This window comes from Protopterus annectens, chromosome 10.part0 (genome assembly GCF_019279795.1).
Source record: "Protopterus annectens isolate FY-2018-M chromosome 10.part0, PAN1.0, whole genome shotgun sequence".
Lineage (NCBI taxonomy): Eukaryota > Metazoa > Chordata > Ceratodontiformes > Protopteridae > Protopterus > Protopterus annectens.
The window spans coordinates 907,850,538-907,871,330 of NC_056744.1; the positions used below are offsets into that span (position 1 = coordinate 907,850,538).

At 39.8% G+C, this 20,793-nt stretch overlaps 2 protein-coding genes across 4 annotated transcripts in view; one reads left to right on the forward strand and one right to left on the reverse strand.

The window, feature by feature from the left end:
• The window catches only part of ALG14 (ALG14 UDP-N-acetylglucosaminyltransferase subunit), a 1,195,903-nt gene extending 1,188,565 nt beyond the window's left edge, over positions 1–7,338 (reverse strand). The window contains exon 1 of one of the 2 annotated variants that reach the window (XM_044085698.1): positions 6,931–7,335. In XM_044085698.1, the coding sequence (XP_043941633.1) occupies positions 6,931–7,069 (139 nt within the window). In that variant the 5' untranslated portion in view covers positions 7,070–7,335. Of the gene's footprint in view, positions 1–6,930 lie in introns of both variants that reach the window. The other variant, XM_044085699.1, reaches the window with a different exon arrangement.
• Positions 7,339–8,011: 673 nt separating this feature from the next.
• The window catches only part of LOC122813397 (holocytochrome c-type synthase), a 273,532-nt gene continuing 260,750 nt past the window's right edge, over positions 8,012–20,793 (forward strand). Inside the window, exon 1 of one of the 2 annotated variants that reach the window (XM_044085696.1) lies at positions 8,012–8,147. In XM_044085696.1, coding sequence (XP_043941631.1) covers positions 8,027–8,147 — 121 coding nt within the window. In that variant the 5' untranslated portion in view covers positions 8,012–8,026. Of the gene's footprint in view, positions 8,148–16,445; positions 16,486–20,793 lie in introns of those variants that run through there. The other variant, XM_044085697.1, reaches the window with a different exon arrangement.

The following is a 20,793-nucleotide window of genomic DNA, read 5'->3' on the forward strand; positions in this document are numbered from 1 at the left end:
ACTCCCTTACTTGTTTCTTTGTTGACAAGGAATGAGAGCAAAGCCAACGAGTTGAAGCTGGAAGATATTGAGATAGGAGGTGGTCTCTTGCTCCTGAGTGGCTAACCAGAGTTAAAGAGCTACTAATGAAAAAAGAATATTTTTTCTACTAGTGAACTAGATGTGGGCTGTGCAAAAAGTGCAGAACACCAAATAAGGGTAAAAGAAGACTGACCCTTCAGGGAACGTTCCAGAAGTGTAGCCCCATGAGACCTGGAGGACTCAAGAAAACATTTGGAAGAACTAAAAGCCGCAGGGATAATTTGCGTCAAGAAGTCCATATGCCTCTTCCATTGTCGTTGTCAGGAAAAAGAACCTGAATCAGCAAACCATTCCAGACCAGTACACAACTCCCCGGACTGAAGATGCTCTAAATTGCCTGGTAAGTGGTTCAGTGTGCTAGACTTAAGGAGTGGATACTATCAAATCCCTATGCACCCAAGAGATAAAGATAGGACTACTTTCATCACCCCTTTGGGATTTTTTTGAGTTTGATCGCTTACCTCAAGGTTTATGAAATGTACAGGCAACTTTCCAGAGAATCATGGAAAAAAACAGTTGGAAACATGCATCTTCTGGAAGTCTTAGTCTACCTGGACAACATCATTGTCTTTGGGAGGACCCCAGAGGAGCACAAAGAAAGACTGATGAAGGTAATGGACAGGATTTAGAAGGAAGGCCTGAAGTTGTCATAGGACAAATGCAAGTTCTTCCAACCTTCAGTGACCTATGTGGGACATGCAGTGTCTACAAATGGAATATCCACAGATCCCAGCAAAGTTGAAGCGGTGACATCTTGGCCCAGACCCAAAACTATCACAGAGCTGAGATCTTTCCTGGGGTTCTGCAGTTACTATAGAAGGTTTGTGGAAGGATTTTCAAAGACAGCAAGACCCCTCAACCATTTGCTCAGAAATGATGAGAAAGCTGATGAAACAGATGAAGATATCCTTGTGAAAAAGCTTAAGGGACTGAGAGGTTCTAAAGAACTCACTGAGAGTTGATGGGCTCCTGAGTGCGAAGAGTCATTTGAAAAGCTTAAGTATTTTCTCACATATGCCCCTCTGCTGGCATATGCAGATACAACAAAGCCATACTACATGTAGCAGGGATGGCTTAGGAGGAGTCCTTTACCAAGAGTATGACAAGAAGCCGAGACCTGTGGCTTTTATCAGTCGGAGTTTATCCCCCACAGAAAGAAACTGCCCTGCACACAAGTTGGAATTCCTTGCCTTAAAGTGGGCGGTAGTGGACAAGCTGCACGACTATCTCTATGGGGCTGAACTTGAAGGGCAGACTGACAACAATCCTCCGACATACATCAAGACCACTGCAAAGCTAGATGCTACTGGCCACAGATGGATGGCAGCTCTATGCAACTATAATTTTAGTTTGAAATACCGCCCAGGACACGAAAATGGAGACGCTGATGGTCTGTCCAGAAAACTGCAAGGAGATTTACACCCAGACGATGAATGGGTGGAAATTCCAGCGCCAACAAGTTAATATGCTTTGCATGAATATTCATCCTCTGGCAAGACTTTTGGCCAAAGAATGGGACAGACTCCAGATACAGAATGGACTAGTGTATAGGAGATCTCCTAGTGCACTCGGCAGTGAAAAATGGCAATTGTTGCTTCCTCAGAAGTACAGAGAAGTAGTACTCCAGTCATTGCATGATGAACATGGTCATCTTGGTTATGACAGAACTATGGGTCTGGTATGAAACAGGTTCTACTGGGCATGCAAGAAGCAAGATGTTGAGGATTATTGTTGTACATGTCTTTGTTCCATTCAGAGAAAGACTGCCGACCAGAGCTGCCTCATTGGGTCAAATGGAAAGTAGTGGACCCATGGAACTGGTCTGTATAGATTTTCTGTGCATTGAACCAGATGAAGACGGGATCAGTAATGTGCTGGTGGTGACAGACCACTATACCAGGTATGCTCAAGCATTACCCACTCATGATCAGAAAGCTATTAAAAGTAGCAAAACTACTAGTTGAGAAGTTCTTTGTACACTATGGCCTGCCAAAAAGGATACACTCTGATCAAGGATGTGATTTTGAGAGCAAGCATGTCCATGAACTACTCACTCGGTTGGGAGTCCAAAAAAGCTGCACCACTCCTTATCATCCTCAAGGGGATCCTCAGCTTGAGCGTTTCAACAGAACTTTACTAGACATGTTGGGGACACTATCTGCTGAGAAGAACAGTCACTGGAATAGGCTTGTAGCCACAGTGGTGCATGCTTACAACAGTACTAAAAATGATGCTACAGGATTCTCGTCTTCCTTCTAATGTTTGGAAGAGAAGCTAGTCTTCCTCCTGACATCACCTTTGGAGTCACAGCTGATGATACACCAGTGCGATCTCACGTCAGTTATGTGGAGAGACTCAAGAAGAACCTTAGACAGGCTTATGAGCTTGCTGAAAAATCAACAGGACAAAGACATCAGCGAAACAAGGCTCACTATGACAAAAAAGTAAAGATGCATGACTTGCAGCCAGGGGACAGAGTTCTTTTGAGAAATTTGGGACTACAAGGAAAGCATAAACTAGCTGACTGCTGGGGATCTGAGATTTAAATAATTTGTTCTCAGCTACCTAATATCCCCGTCTACCAAGTTTGCCCTGAGAAGAAAGAAGGACCCATAAAAACCAGGCACCGAAACAACTTAATGCCTTTGGCAAAATCAGTGAGACTCATGAATCCGGAACCTAGAAGCCTAACTTAAGGTAATCCAGAAGGCTAAGGTGGAGAGGAACTACCCTCTCCAATATTCAAGAGCCTATGCTTCCTCCTGCTAAAGGAGAGGAGGACAGTGATGATGACTGGGGTTTCAGTGGGATTTTTTATGAGGATGTTCAAGACCCTGTGGGCTGTAATCTCAATGTAAATGCATCAGAATTTGAGCCTTGTCATTTCAAGCAGCCCAGATCTAACAACAGACTAAGTAATGTTGCTTTGCCTCTTGCAGAACCTGATACTGATGGAGGCCCTGCTATGCAAACTTCAGAAAATAGTGCTGAGGATAGGTATACCGTTATGGAAAATGAAAGTGAAGTTATACAACAGAAGTGTCTACATGACTGACAGGGCTGAGTGACAGGCCATGCAGATTACACAGTGTCACGGTGAATATTTGTAACACAGGCTTCATGCTTTTTTTTATGTTATCGTTAATTACAGTTACCACAGCTTTTAGTATACGATATGTAAAACAAGGATTAAATAAATAAAGTTATCCTTATTTTCTACATTTGTAAGTGCACCATCGAAACCACCGCATGTCCTGGGTATCCAACTTGCTTTGTCACTTTGTACTTAGTCTTAACCACATTACTGTGTTGTAGGGTAAGAAGTGGGTCAGAAGGGCAGCATGTACGCAGTACCCACAAGTTCCCATTTTGCACTCCGGACTCATAACCCGTGGACCCTGCACCTTTCTCTGGTATAATGTTATGCAGTAATTGCTTTTGCAGGGGGGCAAGCCCCTCTGCACCCCCCAGCTTTCTTTAAACATTTTTCTGCAGATAAAGCAACAAGCAATATTCTGAGGCAGTGGGACAATAAATACATACAATAAATGCAATAAAAAAAGACATCCCAGAAAGCTCACCACCCACACCCCGCACCTTGACAGAATAGGAATTTTAAGTCTGTGTAATAGTTTTTATACGTGCAGCATACCATGTGTTCACACCCCTCTTCTTTAAAGAATTGTAATTCTCAACATAATAGTGTAATACTTTTGTATAAATGCAGCATATTCTGTGTTCATTTAAATAGGTAAATCTGTCTGGATCAATACAGCATTTGTAAGTACACGTTCTGCCAAATTATTTAGTCTAAGATGTAATTTATCGAAGCTTTTGATCACTACAAAATGGAAATCCTGGTACCAGCAAATAAGGGAGAAAAGGCTTTGTACTGAAATAATTACAGCGTTTAGCATACTTATGTTTTTGAGGATGGGTTTCCCATGTTTAAAGCACTTTTCAAAATAAACGTCATGAGCTAAGCGCTGGGCGGGCTTTGGGCGGTCCTTGCTACTCCACATCTGGTGGGGTAATGTTCTAATACAAAACCCTTTAAATTAGGAATGGGGTCCTTTCCCAACATGGTATTAAACACCCAAAAAATTGCAGAAATTAAAAAGATTACGCATACGTAAGTGTAATAATTGGTTCTCCAAGGCAGCAGATGATGCTTGGAATAGACTATTTACATTTGTTGACCGGGTGAGTCCGACTGGACACAGGTCAGTTTTCAGTGGAGCCCCGGGGACTAAAGCTCCACATTAAGTATTACTTACGTTATACAGTTAAAAAACATAGCATTTAAAATATAGACATTAGTCCAAGTGAGGACATAAGACAAGAATAAAACATAGATGTAAAACAGCTGTAGAACATAGTACAATTTTAAAATATGGTGACATATACTAAACATGGTTACAAATGTAGTTGAGATTCATCAGTGAACAATTTATACAATCTGTTTTTGAGGTACATAACAGCCATTAGCAGTTGTTGCTACAAGAAGTTAGTACTATGTGGTAGGTAGCCGGGAACATGAGTAGCCAAGCTTGCTAACAGTAGGTTGTTGATAGGGGGCCGAGAGAGGTAGTGGGTGGGTGGAGTGGATGGTATGGGGGTTGCAAGGGCATATCTGGCAAGTTTTTAAGTGTGATTTTAGTAAGGATTTGAAGTGGGCGCAAGAAGTTACAGAGGTAATTCAGGATGGGAGGGAGTTCCAGAGTTTGGCTATAGTGCAGGAGAATAATGCTTCTCCAGCAGAGTTATTGGCTCTTGTGACCTGTACGAGGTTTTTGTGGCTGGATCTTGGTGGTCTCATGGTTATGTAGTGTTGGAGTAGATTCTGGAGAGATGGGAGTTTTAGTGGTTGATTTATTAGTTTGTGGGTGAGTGCGAGTTGGTACCATTGAAGGAGGTGGGGGAGCTCTAGCCAGCCCAGTTCTGCTAGTGAGAGACAGTGGTGAGTATGGTCGGAAAATTTGGTGATTTTGTTGTAGCATATTTCGAGCTTATTTAGATCACATTGTCTAAGGTTAGTAAATATTGGAGAAGCGTAGAGATAAGATGAGAATTGCTACTGAAATTTTAGCTGCTTTGGTAAGTAGTTGCTGATTTCTATATAATGCTCCTAGTTTTTTGTGCACTTTTTTAACGGTCATGGAAATTTGAATGTCAAAGTTCAGTTTGTCTATTTCTACTCCTAGTAATTTGGTGTGTTCTGTAGGATGGATGGTGATGTTGTCTTTTGCTGTGAAGTTAAAGTGAGAGCTGTCTAGGGTAAGTTTGGTGGGTTGGAAGATTAGTAATTTTGTTTTGTTTGGGTTGAGTATTAGTTGGGCACCGGATAACCAAGTTTCAATAGAGAAAAATGCTTACTTGACTTTTTGCAGTTCGGGTAGGGAGTGGGCTGTGCAGATGATGGTTGCGTCATCTGCATGTTGTATGAGTGTGCCATGTGTTGTGACTGAGGCTAGATTATTGGTGAAAATAGAGAAGAGTAGGGTCCCAGGATGGACCCTTGGGGAACCCCTATGGAGACGGGTAGTTGGGGGGATAGGTCATCCTGCCAAACTACTGCTTGTTGGTGGTCAGATAGGTAACTCTGAAACCAGTTGATGACTGGTTGAGACTAGGATAGATTATTGAGAAGAGAGATGAGTTGTTTGTGTGGGACCATGTCGAAAGCTTTAGAGAGGTCTAGGATGGTAGCTGAGGAGAGATAACCTGCATTTTTATTTTGTAGGATAGTGTTAGAGAAAGAGAGTAAGGCAGTGGTGGTGCTATGGTTAGGTCGGAAACAGTGTTGTGTGTTGGAGAGGAGGTTGTTAGCAAGGAGTTGATCGGAGACTTGAGAATGAATGCATCTCTCTAGTATTTTGGAGAGTGGAGAGAGAATAGCTATAGGGCGGTAACTGGTTAGATCTGTGGAGAGGCCTCCTTTGTGTAGGGGAATTATGTATGTACACTTCTCTTACCTATGCGTAATCTTTTTAATTTCTGCAATTTTGGGGGGTTTCTAATACCATGACTACTGAATTATATTAAAAGCATGCACTAGTCTAGTTCAGATATTTTAAGAACAACCTGGACATATAGATATAACTGTTTTTGGTAGATTAGACGTTGTCCTGTTCGATTCTCAGCTAGAGCGTCTTCTGTGTGGAGACATGCGTGAATGGGCGTACCCTTGTTGAAGGTTGTGCGTCAGGGCCAGCAACTCGGCACGTAAAAAAATCTACTGCCAATCATTAGCGGACTGGAGTTCTGCTGTGGCGACCCCTAACCGGGAAAAGCCGAAAGGCACAACAACAACAGTAGGCCAGAACAGTATTACTGCCTGTGACAAATTGCTAAGGTCTGTATTCCACATTGGCCTCTTACAAGATTGAGATCTACATTACTGGAATTACGAAGCTGGTTTTGATTTTGAAGGTGACAGCTATATGGTCAGGCCTCACCAGGAAAGAGTATGGGGGGGGGGGGGGGGGTCACCATATTTGCCTTTTAAATTAAGTCATGTGCAGTTATCTAATGGTGGGAAGTTTATTCCACTAAAATCTATTATACTCCAGTTAAAGTGAATAACGGACAATTCAAAAAACACACTAGTGACAGAAAGAAGGGCATAAAAAAGAAGCACTGCCATGTATACAACACAGTAGACTTAACAAAAAGTAATAAACGGATTAAAAACAACAAATTGCAATGGTTGCTTTTAGGTAATATATATTAAAAAAACACAGTAGGCGCCTTATACACGTGAAACGCATACTCCAGCTAGGAGTCACTTAACCATCGCTTTGCAAATCATCTCTATGGTTATGTCAAACAGAAACAGGAAGCACCTACCAGATCCAGCAACAGCCAAAACGCTGACGAAACCTTTTCTCCCAGGTTTGCAATCTCGTGTCCTAAGAATAATTAGTAACCGAGCCAATAAAACAACGAGTAAAACACAAAAAGTTAAAACAAGTAACTGAAAATCCATCTCCCTGGAAGAATCTGAAGTCTCTGTGAACTACAGTGGCTTAAATTGGTCAAACTTTATGCATTCGGCATCAATCATTGAAAAACGAGTTTAGCGGCTTAAACCGAAAGTTGATTATTCACTATTGTGCTTACTAGACGAAAGAAAGACTCAGAGAAATTACCATGGGGTTTGCACGATTTTATTGCTACCGAGAATATCAGTGTGAGCACGCTCAAAATTACAAAGTAGAAAAATATGGCAGCATAGCTTTCGACAAATCAGGGACACAACTCAACAAATTACTTCTCAACTGTCCAAATTGTCGCAGAATGCCCAGTTTTTTGGCCCGTTCTTCATAAAACTTGTCATTTTCTAGCAAACCACAGGATGATCTGAGGATTTAAGTCACTAAATAATGGCATACATTTGAGTCTCAAACTTCAATTCATTCAGAAAATGAACCCTGTTGCTTTAGCAGCTTTCTAAGTTTATATGAACAATATTTAAAATATGTCCCTATTTTGAGCCTTTGCCTCAATTTTGTCGGGCTTTGCCCAGATTTCTTGCACCAAGAGGTATGTGATGGGGACAAATCCAGAAATAATCGGGGGCACCTTTAAGATATTAGTACTGTTCGCCTGAAGCAAAACCTAAAACAACTTACATTCTGTAAAAGTGACTTTTATTTTTGGTAGCAAAGTGTAATGCATTCCTCTGTACTGGTCACAGGTATGATTTGCTCTGCAAAAATTGCACATTTCCTTAAAAAGGTATCCCACTTTGTGCATCTGAAAGGTGGCAACCTTGTGTTTATAGGATTGTCATTTGTTGGTTTAATATGAATTAGCATTACCCTTTTTTCTTAAAGTTACTACCCCCTTCCCAAAAAAATAAACTTTAAAAGTTGTGGGTACCAATAAGTCATGTTAATAAAGAATACATACAAGACTAAAGGAAGTGACGTAGTCGTTTTCTATGATTCTATCCGTTCAACCTTTATATTGCATTGTGGGGGTTGTAGACTTACGGTTGACATTGGTGGAAAAGAAGCGTGGAATAAGACAGGTTAGAATTACGTATACTGCATTTAATGAAGGTTATTGTCACTGTACCGCTGTACAGAATTTCGCAGAATGTCTATATTTTGTTTTCATAATTTTGTCCGTTTTTCATAAAGTTGTGGTTTTCTGGTAAATTAGTGGTAAATCATTAAAGACTGACGTTAGATAATAATGACATATGATTGAGTTTCGGACTTAATGTCCTTCCGAAAATTCATGCTAAAAACTGTTATTCTATCAACTTTCTAAGTTTGTAGGAGGAGTATTTAAAATTGTCCCTGTTTTTGAGCCTTTATCCCACTTTAATTTATGGCTTCCAGATTTCTTGCTTTAAGAGGTGTAATTTGGTACTAATATGAGTATTTGTTTTTTGACAGTTTGTAGTTATGCATCCGTTCTGCTTTGTGGTGTTGAAAATGTTCGAATTTTCTGAAAAACAGGAATTTAAAATTGTAACGCTGATCTTTGAGGTCTCTTCGCTTGCATTTTGCCCATGGCTTCCAATTGCATCAAAGTCTCAACAGAATCCGGGGCAAATCCAGAAATAAACAGGGACACTTTAAAATATTCCCGCTATTAATATGAGATTTTGGTAGAATAAGATGACGTGTATTAATATAAATTTTTTTAAGTTAAAGAAGGTTCTTAATTATTGTCGTTATTTTAAGAGTAAGTCGTCACCTTTTCTCCAAAAGCCACCGGTTTTAGGAGGGATTAAGAGGGACAGAGCTAAAATTTGAGTTGGAATGAAGGGACAGTTGAGTGGTGTGCGAAACTGCAAAGAATACAGAGTTGTACTCTATGAACATTTATATTAATGGAGTGACTTTGTTACCCTTTCGCTTTAAGGTCTTCAGAACTGAAATGGAAAAATTTAAAAACAAGTCATGGCTTGGTTGTCAGCTTCTCCGTAATTCAAGAAAGTCCCCGAATTTATACTTTAGGCAAGAGCAAGATCTTTTTAGAATTCGCTTGTATTTCAGGCAGTTTGCTATCTCTGTGGAAGTTTAAATGTTGGGGGCTGGTTATTTTTGTTGTAAGCAGTTTAGTTCCAATAAACGGCACCCAAATATATTATTATTAAAGTTGTTGCTATTTTACATTGTGTTCAGTGTTTTGTGCTCATGAAGACTTGAAGATGAGGCAGGGGCACTGTTAGCTGGTGGATCTGAGTGTAATTCTGAAAGAAAATCACTAATGTATGCATTCATCATCCTTGTAACACTGGCAGTAATAAAGGCAGTGTTCGTCGGCTTTACAGATTTCACGATACAGATGCAAGTAATGCTGCTCCTCTTGCAAATGTCCTAAACTGCAGACCATCATTTCCTTATTGTGGTCCGTTTACCATTTATACTAATGCACCACTAATTTGTGATTTTGGAAATAAGACCATTTCGTACAAGTTTTACCTCTGTCAGACAGCGCTGGTTGACTTCCTTAAAGGAGCCACAAGAGTTTTTACTAATTTGGGCCGCCAAGTCAGACTTAAGTTGCATTATATGTAAGTGCAGAGTTGGGATTTGTAGAGGTGCCTGGGATGACATGCTGGACAAGCCACGCTGCTTCGCAAGGGACGGCTTGCACCTGTCACCCCTGGGATTCCGGATATTGGCAAAGGCTCTTGCCACTCCCATAGTGCCTTTTTTAGGCAAGGCTCAAATTCTAAACCTACCACCCTAGAACACAAAAAAGGAAAAAAACTAAGGGTAATGCTGCTCAATGCCAGAAGTCTAAATCTCAAAATGCACGCACTCGAGGCCCTTCTCAGTATGGAGAACATCGATGTCTGTGCTGTGACAGAAACCTGGTTCAAGGCTCCTGAGAGCACCCCAGCGCTATCAGGTTTTACCTCATATCATGCGTTCCGGCCCCAAAATCCGGACAATACCAAGAAAGGAGGGGGGTATCCATATTCATCAAGGACACCCACACCTCAAGACTGTTGGCAACGCACGATGCATCGGAGACCATCCAGGTGCAATTAACCATAGGCAAGACTGCTCTGCAAATTGTAGCATGTTACAGGCCACCCTCACAAACTCAGGAAACTCACATGGCCTTCCTGAAAACACTAGAGGATATATGTATCACCGAACACCATCATACTAGGTGACTTCAATTACCCTAATATAGACTGGGAACACTACTCAAGCCCAAACACCCTAGCCCAAAAGTTCCTGGAATTCATAAACTCAAATGCCATGGAACAACTAGTCACCATCCCCACAAGAGGAGATAACATACTTGATCTCATCATCACGAACATGGGAGCACAATGTTCAACACCGAAGTATACCCCTCACTGGTGAGATCAGATCACAACTAATCTCGCTGGAGGTCCTCATCCCACCCCACCTGAAATAAAAGACCACAGTAAAGAACTTCTCAAAAGCCGACTTCACACTTCTAAAGACTAGTGTGGTCTCCTTTCAGGCCCCGACGGCGGAAAACAATACTCAAGCCGCTGAATCACTTACAAACGCCTTCTACCAGCACCTGCAGGACTGCATGGATAAGGCAATCCCAAGCAAAACAAAGACTCTTTGTACCAAAGGCAAGCGCCCAGTCTGGTGGACCCCAGCCATAAACAAACTCTACAACAAAAGGAGGAAGCTACTACAAGATAGAGCAAAATCCTTAAAAGGTAAGACACCCTTGATCACTATAAGTAAAAACTAAGAGCTCTCATAAAATCATCCAAAGCAAATTTCGAGAAAAAATAGCTAAAGACTCAAAAGACAATCATAAGGCCTTCTTTAGCTATGTTAGAAACCTAGGAGGAAACTCCCAGATATGCTCAGAACTAGTTCAAAATGATGTGAAGATTACTGATCCTACAGACATTGCCAACATACTGGCTGACAGGTTCAGTGCAAACTCCCCAAAAGGAGAGATATCTCTACCAAATGAGTGCAGCCCCCCAAACATCTCCAGCGCCCAAGTGAGAACTGCTCTCTCCAAAGCAAAAAACACAGCATCCATGGGACCCGATGGTGTCCCCGGCTGTGTGCTCCACGAACTCAATGAGGAATTAAGTGTTTTGGCGCAATTTTTAAATGATTGTATTGGTTTACGTATAAAAAGGATGTTATGGTGCTTTTTGACTGTTCTGAAGAAGACTGGGTTCCAGTTGAAAGCGCTTAACTGCCATAGGATTGTGGAATAAAAGAATTTACACCCTTTCGTGTACGAGTTTCTTTGGAAAGTTCCTGTTCTTTTCACTATTGGAGTTGTTGAACTTTCTTTTTATTTATTGGTTGACATGGCTGAACAGGAGACTACCTTAGAGGCTTCATTGTCTCGAGAGGAGTTCAATGGACTTCGGGCTGAAGTATCAGCCGTGCAGAGCGAAATACGTAAACTGTTTGAACTCTTAAACAGTATTGCTTCTAATAAGGTACTTCCAAACAGTATTGGTTTTAATAAGGCACTTCAGGCTTCTAATAATGGATTGCAAACTATGCCTGATTTGCATTCACCCCAAAGTGACGGTTGTTCATCGAAAGAAAGCACGTTGGCGTTTAGAAGGGAAGGGGAAGTCCCTGAAGAAAACCGGAAGGTGTCTGGCGTTGACGCATCGGGACATGAGGCAACGAGTTTCAGGAGGAGGTTACCCACACCTGAACGTGGCTTTCCCGTAGCTTTACTACCTTCGGAGGATGCAGTTCACAACAACAAAGCTACAATAGATTTACCGGATACTAGTGACGGTTTTGCCATATCACCTAAAGAACAGCGGCGGTTTGTTTTTCACGATGAAGCACTCACACCAGCCCAGGACTTTACTTTCGATTTTAGTATCTCGAGGGCAAGACGTGAGGCCGAACGGAATGGGGCTAGACCAAAGACGGTATACACGAACAAACCCAACGGGAGTATTCAGCAGAAACATCATATTGATAAAAAAGGTACTGTTGCCTGTATTATATCTAGCCCTAAACCTAAACAAACAAAAAGGATTTTTGATCAATCTGAATACAATAAAATAATGAATAGTGAATTGTTTACCACAAAGACAAATGAAAGAGAGCTATTTGAAAATGTTCTAAATGGACACGGTGATATGTATGACTTTGGTAAAAAGAATTACAATAAGAAATTTAATGAGAAAAATCACATATATAGCTCTCTGAAAGAAATGATTTATGACTTTGGTAAGAAACTCACTGCATATAATAACGCAAAAATAGATGTTAATTATTTAAAAAATTTTATAAATCTGAAGATGGTACCTAAAGGTTTACGATTTTTTAAATTACCATTAGGCATATTTTATAATGTGGAAGTGATGAATGAATTTAATAGTATGTTTGATGGTTTTGGAATTGCTTTCATGGAACTGTTATTAAAATATCAACATGAGAAACGTGACTTCTTAGGAGATGAGTTAGAAGTCATGTATGAGACTATATGTAATGATGTAGATTATGAGACCTGGAATGATCTTTTTAAAAAACAATTTTATCAAGCTGAGAGTAGGGCCAATATTATATTTGATAGGAAAAGCAAGAAACTAACTAGGGACCACGAAGCATACAGTAACAACAGAGCTTATATATGGCCTAAAGTCAAAGAGTCAGAAGTAGATTTTATGTCCACCCCCCGTCGGACTACACATAGGGATTTTCAGAGTGCCAAGCCTCTTTTTGCAAGACATCCCAACAAACAGTGGACCCAATACAAAAAATAGATCAACATTCCCACACAGGAGCCAGTGTAGTTACAGTAGACAAGACTTATGAAACTGAATTTGTGACATTTACCCCTCTTATTGATCAGAATATTGTTTTGGAGGGAAATACAACTAGTAGTAGGAAGTCATCTTTGAATTATCCTATGGTCACATGTTTTGAAGGTTTCAAAGTCTATAACTACACAGATGTGGAGGTAAATGACGACTTCATTCGGGTCATGCACAAAGGAATGAAGTTTATTCCTACTGTTAGCAATAATTTAGTTGATAATATTAAGCAGGTGAAACTTTTTTGTCGCAAACTCAATTTGGCTGTGATTTTTGATGGCTCAACGGACCAGGTAGTTGGTACGGAAAACACACAGTTGCGCAAAAAGAGTTCCTATGTTCCTGTATCTCATCCCAGTATATCAAATTTTGAGAAATTGGTTAGTCAAGATATTTACAGACTACACAGGGACATTAGACATAGGAACTTGTTGTATAATGGTCCACCACACAATCTCACTCAATCAGAAAAGGAATGTCTTAATCAAGTGATGCATAACAAAGAGATACGCATCATGAAACCCGACAAGGGTGGTGGGCTAGTACTTTTTTACGTTGAAGCATACAAGTCTTGCATCTATGACATCTTAAATCAGGCAGACACTTACGAAAATGTCTCCTTAAATCAGATTAACATCGGACACCATCGTATAGATCTGGCTATAGAGGAATATTTAATAGACAACAGGATTACTAATGACACTTACATGTTTTTAAAGAATGACCACCCCATTTTGGCAACCATTGTTGGCATACCCAAACTTCATAAATCCTTGGAGCAACCACCCTTCAGACCCATCATTTCCGGCTCCCATTCCAAGACTTACAACATAGGGAAATGGATTGATCACCAGCTAAAACACATTTATGGAAATATCCCACACATCATGAAAGATTCGTGGAGTTTTTTGGGCAATTACAACATGAATATTGGAGATCAGACCTCATCTTAGTCACCATTGATGTGGTCGATCTTTTCTCCAGTATACCCAGAGAACTAGGAATCGAACAGTTCTCAAATAGCCTCAGGAAACATGCAGGGGTTAGTTGGGACAAGGTTGTGTTGCTGTGTGACATGATGGGACTTGTGTTAGATCACAATTATATTGTGTTTCAAGGGGAATATTTCAAGCAAACAAAAGGTGTTGCTATGGGTGCGTCGTGTGCCCTTATCTTTGCCAACATGGTGATGCTGGAATGGGAAGAGGAAGTGTTATTTAAGAGTCATTTTTATACCTACATCACATTCTATGCCAGATATTTGGATGACATTTTTATTTTGTGGAAGGCCTCTATAGAGGAATTACAAGAATTTGTCTTTCATTAACCTCTCCTCTACATTTTTAAAATTTACTCATCAAACTAGTACTGTGGACATTGCTTATTTGGACGTCTTGGTTGGTCTTGACCAACACACATTCACTTCTAGAATTTTTCGCAAACCAACTTTTTCCAATGATTACCTACATTTTACAAGTAACCATCCTCCACATATTTTTAAAAACATCGTAAAGGGGCAGTGTATCCATGCAGCGAGGATGTCTTCGACTGAAGCTGTGATGAGAACGGAACTTGATACCATTAGGACATTATTTAGTAATCGTGGATATCCGGATCACATGCTCCTGGATACAATAGAATATGTGGGTAATGAATGGGGTAAGAAATACCCCCCTTTATTAGGTAAATATATAGTTAATGAAAAACATGAAGGGCTGCCATCCAGTTATTCTAGTCGAGCATGTATTTTGACTTACACTCCACATACGTGTTTTATTAAGGACATATTACGACAACATTGGAATATACTTGTTAGTTCGAATTTGGAACGTAATGTGGGAAATTCCCCTGAATTTGTATATGACAGGCATTAATATAAAAAGATTATTAGAGAAAGCCAATTATGATAATGCCACAAAGGATATGTACAAAGGCACAACAAAATGTGGCAGATGTAAACAGTGTAAGTTTATTAATGAATCTAGATACATTAGACTTAAAAACTTCAACTCTACATGTATCAGAACTAGAACTGGAAATTGCAACACAAGTAGGGTGATATATATTGCTACATGTTGTACTTGTCCTATGTATTACATAGGCAAGACTGAAAGAGTTTTCAAAAAGCGTATATATGAACACCTTTACCGTATTCAGAGGAAGGACATGAAGAACGCATTGTTTAAACATATCCATGAATATGGTAAAGAGCACACTTTTCAGTTTGCTATTATAGATACCATTAGTTATTCAATATTTGGGGGGAATTGGAAGATGAAATTAGCGGCCTTGGAAAGCAGATGGCAGATTTTATTAGACGCTACTAGACCCCCAGGACTAAACGAGTCCATCAGTATCAAACCTTTCTTGGTCCTCTCTTAGTATAAGTCATTGAGTTATTATAGTATTAGTAATATACTTATTGATTCATTAAAGAGTCTCAAGTCTTTAAATATTGATAGTAGTATGAATTTGAAATAGAGTTTCTGTTTTTATATATTATATATAGTTAACATACATGTTTCATAACAAACATATTTAAAAATAATTTTAAATTCATAAATGTTTTATAAATATTTTATATAGTCCAATAGTTTGATAGCATAATTAATGTATATACTAGATAAGGGTTTATTTAAATATCTAGGAAGATTATAAATATTGATTTTATATGGTTATTGCTGCTGAATGTGCACTGTATCTTTAACTGTTTTGGCGCAATTTTTAAATGATTGTATTGGTTTACGTATAAAAAGGATGTTATGGTGCTTTTTGACTTTGGGCTCCAGCAACAGCCAAAACGCGGACGAAACCTTTTCTCCCAGGTTTGCAATCTCGTGTCCTAAGAATAATTAGTAACCGAGCCAATAAAACAACGAGTAAAACACAAAAAGTTAAAACAAGTAACTGAAAATCCATATCCCTGGAAGAATCTGAAGTCTCTGTGAACTACAGTGGCTTAAATTGGTCAAACTTTATGCATTCGGCATCAATCATTGAAAAACGAGTTTAGCGGCTTAAACCGAAAGTTGATTATTCACTATTGTGCTTACTAGACGAAAGAAAGACTCAGAGAAATTACCACGGGGTTTGCACGATTTTATTGCTACCGAGAATATCAGTGTGAGCACGCTCAAAATTACAAAGTAGAAAAATATGGCAGCATAGCTTTCGACAAATCAGGGACACAACTCAACAAATTACTTCTCAACTGTCCAAATTGTCGCAGAATGCCCAGTTTTTTGGCCCGTTCTTCATAAAACTTGTCATTTTCTAGCAAACCACAGGATGATCTGAGGATTTAAGTCACTAAATAATGGCATACATTTGAGTCTCAAACTTCAAATCATTCAGAAAATGAACACTGTTGCTTTAGCAGCTTTCTAAGTTTATATGAACAATATTTAAAATATGTCCCTATTTTGAGCCTTTGCCTCAATTTTGTCGGGCTTTGCCCAGATTTCTTGCACCAAGAGGTATGTGACGGGGACAAATCCAGAAATAATCGGGGGCACCTTTAAGATATTAGTACTGTTCGCCTGAAGCAAAACCTAAAACAACTTACATTCTGTAAAAGTGACTTTTATTTTGGTAGCAAAGTGTAATGCATTCCTCTGTACTGGTCACAGGTATGATTTGCTCTGCAAAATTGCACATTTCCTTAAAAGGTATCCCACTTTGTGCATCTGAAAGGTGGCAACCTTGTGTTTATAGGATTGTCATTTGTTGGTTTAATATGAATTAGCATTACCCTTTTTTCTTAAAGTTACTACCCCCTTCCCAAAAAAAAAATAAACTTTAAAAGTTGTGGGTACCAATAAGTCATGTTAATAAAGAATACATACAAGACTAAAGGAAGTGACGTAGTCGTTTTCTATGATTCTATCCGTTCAACCTTTATATTGCATTGTGGGGGTTGTAGACTTACGGTTGACATTGGTGGAAAAGAAGCGTGGAATAAGACAGGTTAGAATTACGTATACTGCCTTTAATGAAGGTTATTGTCACTGTACCGCTGTACAGAATTTCGCAGAATGTCTATATTTTGTTTTCATAATTTTGTCCGTTTTTCATAAAGTTGTGGTTTTCTGGTAAATTAGTGGTAAATTATTAAAGACTGACGTTAGATAATAATGACATATGATTGAGTTTCGGACTTAATGTCCTTCCGAAAATTCATGCTAAAAACTGTTATTCTATCAACTTTCTAAGTTTGTAGGAGGAGTATTTAAAATTGTCCCTGTTTTTGAGCCTTTATCCCACTTTAATTTATGGCTTCCAGATTTCTTGCTTTAAGAGGTGTAATTTGGTACTAATATGAGTATTTGTTTTTTGACACTTTGCAGTTATGCATCCGTTCTGCTTTGTGGTGTTGAAAATGTTCGAATTTTCTGAAAAACAGGAATTTAAAATTGTAACGCTGATCTTTGAGGTCTCTTCGCTTGCATTTTGCCCATGGCTTCCAATTGCATCAAAGTCTCAACAGAATCCGGGGCAAATCCAGAAATAAACAGGGACACTTTAAAATATTACCGCTATTAATATGAGATTTTGGTAGAATAAGATGACGTGTATTAATATAATTTTTTTTAAGTTAAAGAAGGCTCTTAATTATTGTCGTTATTTTAAGAGTAAGTCGTCACCTTTTCTCCAAAAGCCGCCGGTTTTAGGAGGGATTAAGAGGGACAGAGCTAAAATTTGAGTTGGAATGAAGGGACAGTTGAGTGGTGTGCGAAACTGCAAAGAATACAGAGTTGTACTCTATGAACATTTATATTAATGGAGTGACTTTGTTACCCTTTCGCTTTAAGGTCTTCAGAACTGAAATGGAAAAATTTAAAAACAAGTCATGGCTTGGTTGTCAGCTTCTCCGTAATTCAAGAAAGTCCCCGAATTTATACTTTAGGCAAGAGCAAGATCTTTTTAGAATTCGCTTGTATTTCAGGCAGTTTGCTATTTCTGTGGAAGTTTAAATGTTGGGGGCTGGTTATTTTTGTTGTAAGCAGTTTAGTTCCAATAAACGGCACCCAAATATATTATTATTAAAGTTGTTGCTATTTTACATTGTGTTCAGTGTTTTGTGCTCATGAAGACTTGAAGATGAGGCAGGGGCACTGTTAGCTGGTGGATCTGAGTGTAATTCTGAAAGAAAATCACTAATGTATGCATTCATCATCCTTGTAACACTGGCAGTAATAAAGGCAGTGTTCGTCAGCTTTACAGATTTCACGATACAGATGCAAGTAATGCTGCTCCTCTTGCAAATGTCCTAAACTGCAGACCATCATTTCCTTATTGTGGTCCGTTTACTATTTATACTAATGCACCACTAATTTGTGATTTTGGAAATAAGACCATTTCGTACAAGTTTTACCTCTGTCAGACAGCGCTGGTTGACTTCCTTAAAGGAGCCACAAGAGTTTTTACTAATTTGGGCCGCCAAGTCAGACTTAAGTTGCATTATATGTAAGTGCAGAGTTGGGATTTGTAGAGGTGGACTGCAGTTCTTAGTGGTTTGGGCAGCTAAACTGCCCTGCTCAGCAACACAGAGAGGAGGTGCACATCCACACAAAACATGCAGTGCTGATGGCCAGCTATCTGCACTTTAGAGTATGTGAATGAGTTGGGTAGCAAAAACACAAGTGGGTTTACCTGTGCAGTATAACTGCGAAAGCAGTCATGCAGTGAAATGTATACTGAAAAGCACTAAAAAGACTGAGTAGTGGTCACATGCAACATGGTGTGATGTTGCAAGAACAGAAAACATACAGTCCAACTGATCTCTCAATATAAAACGTGCTTGTAGCAACTATGCTACTTGTATTACTGTCCCCCACAGTGAGACAGCATCAAGCATTGCATGCAGCTAAGTAGCTATGCATTATTTGCAGCTGCACTGCTTTGGTTTCCATGTATGCTGACACCTGTTGGATTTATTGGATTCATATAAGGGAAGGAAAGGAGTTACAGCAAAGTAGGAAAAGGAGGTAGGAGCAGGCATATATAGTTAAATGTAATGTATAATAGTATGCAGGAGAGAGAGAGAGGAAGCCTTTTTTTATTATTATTATTTATTGGAAGGGTCGAAGAGGGGGACAAAGGTGAAGGTAAAAGCAGTTTAGTTAAGGGGGATATGAAAGTATGCACTAGCAGATAAATACAGAAAACCAAAGACAAACTGGGGTAGAAGTGCACACAATAGGATTTGGAAATGGTGGTCGGGTAGAGAGATATAGCAGATAGAGATGGTGGTGAGAAAAGTTAGAAAATGCACAGAGTATAGGGTAAGATGCAGGAGGAAGGAAACACAAATGGATGGATCAGGGTGGTTGGTACATTTAACACTCTTCTCTGGTGGGTGCTGGATAGTCCAGAAGATCTTCTTTCAATCCAGGAGGCTGTCCATGTTGGTCATATATTTGCCCATTGCTCACCAAGTACAGTCTCCATCCCTGTCTGTGTACATCTTGATAGCCCCGAGTAGTTAGACCTCCCTTCTGGCAGGGGACTCCCAATCATATTAGTCTCATAAACCTTAGCCACAACCTCAGCAGAAGAGGGGCATGGTGAAGGCCCCCTGCAGATCAGATACGCTACCCAGGCTTCAGTAAGGAGACAAGCTGGTAACTTAGTCATAAGTGAGTATCCTGACAGACCGAATAAATTTAATAAACATGTCAACTCTTTGATGGGAACTGACCATACCTGGCTGCAAACCTCTCCTGGCTCATGCAGAAGGTCATAAGAGTCACTGTAAAGTGAGATGCTAGAAATTTAGGTTTACACCTGTGCACATTTCCCGTGAGGCTGCATGATGGGAATCTGAGTAGCACCCTTCAGAAAGCAGCACAAGATATTGCAGGCATGTCCCATGCAGTGCCACCTCCACCTGCCACGGACGACCCACCCATTTGCAGACCTGATTCTTAAATTGAAATTGACAATTACTTGTCAATAGAAGCAGCATTCTCAAACATTTCAATAAGGTAAAAAAAAAAAAGTCATAATAGTCATCACCAACCCCCTTTTTCCTATTTTCTACATGGGGTCGGGTTCTCCAGTCAGCTGTTGCCATCTCTATGTATTCAGTGCCACTCTACTGCCTTCTTCAACACTTATGCCTGGCTATCACAGGTCTTCTCTCAAACCATCCAATTGTTTGCTGGATGCCTTTGTTTCCTATTGCCTTTATCCTGTCTGTCCCAAATTATCTTCACCAGACTGCCTACTGCTTTTCTGCACGTGTGCCCAGACTACCATAATTTGTTCTCTTTGACGTTTTCCACAATTGGAGCTACTTTGATTTCTGCTCTTATGTCCTCCTTTGTTTGTTCCACAGTGTGCGTCCTACCACCCATCTCAGGCACTTCATCTCCATCACCTCTAGCTTCCTCAGTTGTTCTGCCTTTACTGCCCCGGTTTCTGTACCATACAGTAGTACTGGTCGCAGTACTGTTTACAACTTACTTTTCAGCTTCTTTGGTAGTTATATCTGGCACACTGTGCCAGTTGACTGCAGCTCCTTTGATTCTAGATCTGACCTCTTCATTCAGATTTCCATTCTCTTCAAACCCTGCCCCCAAATACTTGAAGCTGTTAACATTCTCTCCTTCTGACTATTTGCTGTCATTACAGTTGTCTTATCTGTACTCAGTTTTATTCTATGTGCCTTCAGTTTTGTATTCCATTCCCTTATCCTTTGCTGAAGCTCTTGCGTAGAGTCTGCCTGTAATGCCTCATTGTCTGTATATATCAACTTTGTTGATCTGTCCCCTCTGACTTGTTGGTAATGTAGTCCATTGCCAGTATGAACAGCAGTGGACTCCGATCTGAATGCTGGTGCACTCCCACTCCCACTGGGAACCCCTCTGTGAGACTGAATATTGTTCTCCCTTAAGTAACTAGGTCATTGTACATAGCTTGCACTACATTTGTCA